General features: G+C 45.7%; 1 protein-coding gene across 1 annotated transcript; it reads left to right on the top strand.

The window, feature by feature from the left end:
* The first annotated feature begins 3285 nt into the window (after positions 1-3285).
* LOC136511781 (uncharacterized) lies at positions 3286-6350 on the top strand. The gene is made up of 6 exons (XM_066505810.1): positions 3286-3869; positions 3960-4073; positions 4682-4762; positions 5497-5669; positions 5750-5846; positions 5967-6350. The coding sequence occupies exons 1-6, from the start codon at positions 3576-3578 to the stop codon at positions 6075-6077; spliced, it is 870 nt and encodes a 289-aa protein (XP_066361907.1). The 5' UTR covers positions 3286-3575; the 3' UTR covers positions 6078-6350.
* The last annotated feature ends 676 nt before the right edge of the window (positions 6351-7026 follow it).

Raw genomic sequence — 7026 nt, 5'->3', positions numbered from 1 at the left:
TCCACCACGCGCGCGGTCACAGGTGGTCGCAATCGCACGAGGACAGTGACCGCCTCTGTACTATGAGTTCACCCCGCTGCCCAACCCTCTCTCACTCTCCTTTCTCTCAAACCTCCTCTCAGTCCCTCAGCATGGGTGGCACGTGGAGGAGGCGACCGCCGACGATGGTGGAGCGCAGAAGTGACTAGATTGTCCAACCATGTTGCATTGTTCGCCAGTACACTAACATATGATTAAAGGGCTAGTTCGAAGGATTATGCTTCACAAAAAGTTACCTAGAGGGAGGGCATAGGTGAATAGGTGAACTGCAATTTTTTTAGAAAAAAGCTTCATGTAAATGTGTTAGCAAATTGTTGCTCACTTGACTATGAGTGATGAATTAGAATGTTAGAGAATATCTAAAGTATTCCTCAAATTAGAGCCCTAAAATGTTAAATAGGGTTTGCCCCTATTTTTATAGTCCTCATTGCCTTCGGCTATAGTAGTAGCCCCTAAATCTCGGTCATCATTTTCTTATGACATGTTTACCTGTGCGTCATTGGCTTGGAATTTTATTTTTCCTTTTTTCTCCTTCAACGAAATTTCGCCAATTCTAGATGGAGGGTCAAGGCAGAGCGATGGCAAGCATGCATGCACGTAAAGAGTTGAGCTCGTATGGGTTGGCGTGTCATGTCATGTCGGGGAGGTAAGACATCAGGTTTGAGCTAGGCAGAGCAACAAGGCAACATCGAGTGAGGAGGGCCTCCTTGTGAGCTTTGGTGGAGGATGTGACTCTAGCAAACTCTAGTACAGAGGGTGTTCACTAGCGTAGAATCGCTTAGAGGAGGGTGAGAGAGGGGGGTAAGAGGCTATGGGATTGGGGATAGCAAGTTGGCATGAGCGGTGGAGAAAATTGGGGAGAATGACACGAGAAGCTAAGGAGGGTTGCATGGGTTGCCGAGGGCCAGCGGCATATGGGTAAGCATGGGACAGAGGAAGGCCTTGCCTAGAGAGGTATTTTTTCTTTTTCTTTTTCCTTTTTTTTTTTGCCTCAGCCATAAATTAGCTGCAAGTTGTGTTTTGTGATCCTTTTGGATATGTTGTTAAAGTTTTATACGATGGTCTAGTAGAAATAAGTTTTATTTTATATAATTAATGTTTCGCCGAGTATGTTTGGCTCCTTTTCCTCAGTCTCACACAGTCATTCTAGGCTTGTTTGGTTGGCTACCAGGTTCACTACGCTAAAGATTTGGCAAGCAAGAGTTACTAAAATTTGGTCAAAAATATTTGTTATATATATTAACAAAACAAATTAGAAAGGTTAGCAAATTTTAATAACAAACCAAATGAAAACAAAAAACCTAACTTATTCAAGTTTTAGGAACCAAATTTGGATCAAAGCAATGAGGCTCTCCATCCCCGTTGGTAGCACTTCATAGCAAAGAGCATCTCCTAATCTCGATTTTTTTGGCAAGATAAAAGGAAATTCTCTCTCCAACAACACATTATTCTAGCTCCCAATCTATCTGCACTTGGAAAAAACGACCGCACGCGCAAAAATACTTGTAGACTCCGAGCGCTCCCTAACAGTTCGCAACGTAAATGTATAAGAGACAAATGATGTATACAAGTGATTGAGGTGATTTCAAAATATATGGGTTCCTAATGCAAAACTGTCTTCTACTTTTTATACGTGAGATATTATTGAAAATGATCGATGAAAGACAACAAATATACTCCTGCTTCTTTTAGCAACTTGAAAAGATCATTGATTTACCATTTTTTTAAACTATGGAGATGCTCTAATACTTGGCTTAACGCCGAGGAAAACATTCCCTGCCGCTGCAAGTGGTCACTGACATGTGAGCCAGGCGATCCCGTCGCCTAGCAAGTGGTCACCGGCTCACGGCCACCACCGACGAACTATTTGCGATTGCGGTCGCTGGGCCTGTGGCGTGGCTATCCACACACAAGACGGGATCTTTGCCGCCCGGACTCCACTCCCCGATTCCGACGTGTTCCATGTTAAGGCATGCATACCGCTATCAAGCCCATTTTACTGTCCTACACAGTAAAAACGCCATCCAACCGGGATAGACAAAGGAAACACCTATTTTGGGTAGAAGAAGAGAGGAAACCTAGGTATGTGTTCTCTTTCCGTCGTCTCTCTCCTCGACCCAAATCCTTACGCCGTCGACATGCTGGGCCCATAGGAGGTGGCGAGGAGCGACCGGCGCGGCGAGGTGGGTTCGACATGTGCTTGATTTCATATCGGATCTGGCACGCATCGTCGATGTTACCGTGGCCCATATTCGACGGCTTGCTTTTCGCGCAGGAGCCTGGCCCAGAACCGCGTATGGTGCAAGCAGGCCACAAGCGACGCGGGGTGGTCTGCGGCGTCATTGGCGGAGAACATGGCGAGAGCGCGGAGCCCTTAACGTGCAGCACGGAGTGACGATGGAGACGAGGTCGGGGTCGAGGTCCACCCATGGCCGGAAGGGAGCCGATGCGGCAGTCATGTTGACGTTACCTCTTATAGGATTTTTGGTGTAGAAGTTGTTGAAGGAGGCATCGATCGAGTTGCGCCACAGTGTCGCCACAGTGCGTGTCGATGTCAAGCCTCTCCAGGTAAGCTCGGGATGCCGTCGCAGCTGAACGAGTTGCCGCGAACGACATTGATCTTGAGGTACGCCATCTGGTTCGTCATGGGATCAGCACGCACACTCCCTACCTGGCGCGCCACTGTCGACGAAATATGGTCGACAGTCCGCCGAGGGGGGTGCCCGTGGTGGTAGATTATCGGTAGACGGTGCGTGTAATCAGGAACCAGATGATGACACAAGGCGCAGAGACATCGATTTAGACAGGTTCGGGCCGTCTGATCGACGTAATACCCTACGTCCTGTATCTTTGGTCTATTGTATTGAGATGGATGCAGATTAACCTCCCCTCTAGGGGACCCTTGTCTCTCCTTATATACTCCGAAGAGACAAGGTTACAAGTAAAGTATCCAATTTGGTACTATTACAATATCTAGTATAACTTGTAATCTTGATGTGTACATCTTGATCTTACGGGCCGGGCCACCTCGGATGGTGCGGCCCATGTACCATCTTGTGGTACCCGGGGTATATCCCCACAATGCTCAACCTGGTGGGCACACGGGCATGCCCGTGGGTATTTCATGCCCGCGAATGGAGGGTGCGGGCGTGGTTTGTTGCCTGTGGCGGGTCGCGGGCGCGGACGAGAAATTTAGCTGACGGACGCGGATAAGAAGATAGTATCCTCGGGCACCATGCCCGTTGCCATCCTTACTCCAGCCGCTAATAGGCACCCAAGATTTTTTCCCCAATCCGTTGTCTTCCCCTGTTGGTTGTTGCCGGGTTTTCTTGGCGAGCGACGGAGCCACAGAAATGGAGGGCAATAAGGGCGCCTAATTTTAGCGGCGGGGAGGGGAGCGAAGCCTGGGCAGCCACTCGCTGGCCTCCAAGAAACCGTCGCGATCTGTTCATCCGAGTGCCGCCGATTCTGGTTTCATTATTTTCTGTTTTCGCGGGGAACCAATTCGATTTAGTTTCCGGAGAAGGAAGAGGAGGATGCAGTGGGCGGGTCTGAGGTCGCAGGCGCCGGTTCCCACGGCGGTGTGGACGGGGCCAAGGCCAAGAACCACGAGGTGGCCGCAGGGTAGATTCACTGCAGCGCGCCGGGCGCTGGTGGCGTCGGCAGCGGCCTCGGACGCTAATTCGAGCTCGAATTCGCCGGGGAGGGACGAGGAGAGGGAGGAGGTGGTGCAGAGGGAGAAGAAGGAGAAGGCGGTCGCGTCGCTGCTGATGAGAAGCCAGAAGTACGCCATGCTAAAGCAGCAGCTCGCCGTGGCCGCGCAATTTGAGGTACCAAGGCCGAGATAGAAATTTTGCAATATCAACGTTCGCTCAAATTTGGACTCTTCGTTGACCTGCAACATGGGATTGGTTGTGCAGGATTACAAGGAAGCAGCGAGGCTGAGGGACTCGCTGAGGTCGTTCGAGGAGGAGGAGCCTGTGCTGCGCCTCCGCCGGTTGATGAAGAAGGCCATTGCCGAGGAGAGGTTTGAGGTATCGTACTCATGCCTTTTCCGCTGTTCCAAGCAATTCAATTTTACTTTCAGTTGCTTTAGCATGGTTGGATGATGAATATACATTGATGGATTATTCCAACCTCCAACCATTCTTATTGATGGTAGCTAACTGAGACAGAGACTCTGTGTGCTAGAAGTCTTTTATGATATGACTGATTTGCTCATATGTTGACTGAACTATTGGATGCACGATTCCTTTTCACCAATTGATGTCACTAAAAGTTCAGAGAAAGTCTTCTTCTTTTTTTTTTTTTGAGGGGAAGTTCAGAGAAAGTCTTAGGGACACAAGGCATGTGCTTTTACCTTATGGCTTCTGTTGCACATTCTCATTCTCATGGTGGAATTGCATTTCCACTATTCCAGCCTCATGGTTGGGACTTTGAACTTTCAATTGTACCACTTGCGATGTAGTGCAAATTTGCTTTGCAGTCATATCAGAGAGCTGTTTTGCTGTTTTTCTGTTTAGGTTGCTACTGTAATAATTGTGGACTGATACATATTTGAAAGAGGATGCTGGCACTTTTTTTGATTGTCTAAAAAAAGGTGCCCTCACCATGTTTATTTTTCATGCATTCATCCTTCCAGGATGCTGCTAAATACAGAGATGAATTAATGATTTTGGCTCCACACTCCCTCCTCAAATGTTCTAGTGATGCAACTACTTTGGTAAGTTTTTTTCAGCACCTCCCTTTCAGTTTGGAAAGTACTTAGGAAGTACATTCGTTTTCCATGGCAAAATATTGATTGAACCATTGTCGTTTTCCATGTGAAAGTATGAAGTGTTGAAAAGTTTCCAGCTTACTATCTGAGCAAGAATCTGCTAAGAAACTGGTCTATGAGTTTTTTCTTTCCGAGAATGTGAAACTGGTCTAAGAGGTACGAAGTAGTTGTGTTGTGACTCAGAAAGAAAAGAAGTGATTAATAGGGTCAAGGTCATCACTGAACTATGTTCCATCTTACCTGGTCAAAACTGCACACCTTGGACATGTTTTTTCTCTTCACATGTTGTGCTTGACTGCTTGTAGAAAATGAACACTTGAATGTTGTCTGGTTGCTTTTCATAAATTGTACCATGTGATATTTTGAGACTGGAACTTGCATATTAGTGACAAAAAACTTCTAGAGGGATTGGAGAAAAAAAATCATTCATCTATAGGTATTTGCGGTGCTATGTCACATGTGAATTTGAGATACCGAAGAAATTTTGCTATCAAAGCAAAGTTGAAACAGCAGCCCAGGAATCCTAAGTTACCAGTTAATGCGTCACTGACTGAGAAATGACCAAAAGACTTTGCTTTCTCACAGTCATGACAGCGCTAGTGTATTTACTTAGATAAACTATTAGTTTATATCTTTGGGTGCAATATAATTTTCTGATCAAGTTTTAGTGAAAATTTTAGGGGATAAGAGTTCAAGTCAGGAGCGTCTATATTGAAAGCCGGAGCCAGCCATTGAAAGGCCAATTCTTTTTTGCTTATAGAATTAGAATCACAAATAATTCTCAGCGCCCTGTTCAGCTTCTCAGAAGACACTGGATTGTTACAGATGGAAATGGAAGGACGGAAAATATTTGGTTAGTGTTTATTGTAATGATACTCTAATTTGATTATCATAAAGGATGTGCTAATATGATTGTCATCATTGTTGTGTTAGGGGAGCTGGAGTAGTGGGTGAACAACCTGTCATTTTCCCAAAGACTGGTTTTGAGTACTCTTCTGCGTGCCCATTGAGCACTCCAAATGGGAGAATGGTAACTCTACAGAAGTTTCTGCAAAAAAGTTTCAACAACAGTTTGCTGTTATGTTTAGCATTGCCTTTTTCTGTACCCAGAAAATAGGAGTAAGTAATTTGAACCCATTTTGGATTGTAGGAAGGTGACTTCGAGATGAAGCACATCGACAAGGCTGGATCATCAACATTCAATGTTGCAATCGCGCCATTCTCTCTGTCAATTCTTGGCGATGACAATGTTCTGCTCTAAACCACGCTGAGATTTAAACTAGACACACAAACACAAATAGTTACTGTTAGCGATGTAGTTGAGTGTGCAAGGTTCAGGTGAAACTACTAGGGTTGACAGATGGCTCGAGCCAAGTGCCCTGGTGCAAGGTCAGGCACAGTTTGCTGGAATGTTGAATCTGGACCATGCGAGTGTCAATTATGAGGCACAATAGGACATCCTATCAATTGTACAACGTGGAACTATAGAGCTTGCTATCATGTACTTCCAAATTACAAGACGTTTTGGGTTTTCTAGATATATAACTTTTGCTATACATTTAGACATACACTATATTAGATATATAGTAAAACAATGCATTTAGAAAAACCAAAAGTCCTATAATTTGAAATGGAGGGAGTGATATACAGTACCTTTTTACTTTTCCCCGTCACCTTAAGTGATCATGGCCTTTTATTACACTGTATATCAGCTCAGGATGTATGGTGTTTTTTTCTAGTCTAGCAATGTATGATGTTGATATGGTGGTTGCTGCTTCAGCTGGGCACTGTCACGGTGCATTGCATTTTTGAAGTGGGCCTGGCCTGCGAGTACTACTTTCATGGGCCTAATAGATATTACTGGGCTAAACTTTGGTGTGTGCACCTGGCCTGTCCATCGCTGCTTGCTTTGTCGATTAAACGGATATATGTCACCTGGCCTGTCCATGACGTGCTGGGCTGGCGTTCAGACGAAGTCCATAGGCTCACTTCCTTCGGAAACTCGATGTGGCCATGGATCGCGCTTCAGCTTGAGCCCGTGACACCGGCCTGGCCCAGCCACAGTGTCGGACGAGATAGGGCAAAAGAGAGAATGGAAGCAATAAGTCCTTTTGTAACCTATTCACTCGGACTCTATACATTAAAATCTTGTCGTAACAAGCACAATGGTACAAACGAATTTGATAGAATCTGTATGTTAGAGAAACAAT

Source organism: Miscanthus floridulus, chromosome 16 (genome assembly GCF_019320115.1).
Source record: "Miscanthus floridulus cultivar M001 chromosome 16, ASM1932011v1, whole genome shotgun sequence".
NCBI lineage: Eukaryota > Viridiplantae > Streptophyta > Magnoliopsida > Poales > Poaceae > Miscanthus > Miscanthus floridulus.
This window is presented reverse-complemented; position numbering and strand designations above follow the sequence as displayed.

Bases quoted from the DNA above. Each gene is read 5' to 3' on its own strand.
- LOC136511781 (XM_066505810.1), top strand. From the start codon at position 3,576: ATGCAGTGGGCGGGTCTGAGGTCGCAGGCGCCGGTTCCCACGGCGGTG. The intron at 5,670-5,749 runs GTTAGTGTTTAT...TTGTTGTGTTAG, and splicing joins GGAAGGACGGAAAATATTTG to GGGAGCTGGAGTAGTGGGTG. The intron at 5,847-5,966 runs GTAACTCTACAG...TTTGGATTGTAG, and splicing joins GCACTCCAAATGGGAGAATG to GAAGGTGACTTCGAGATGAA.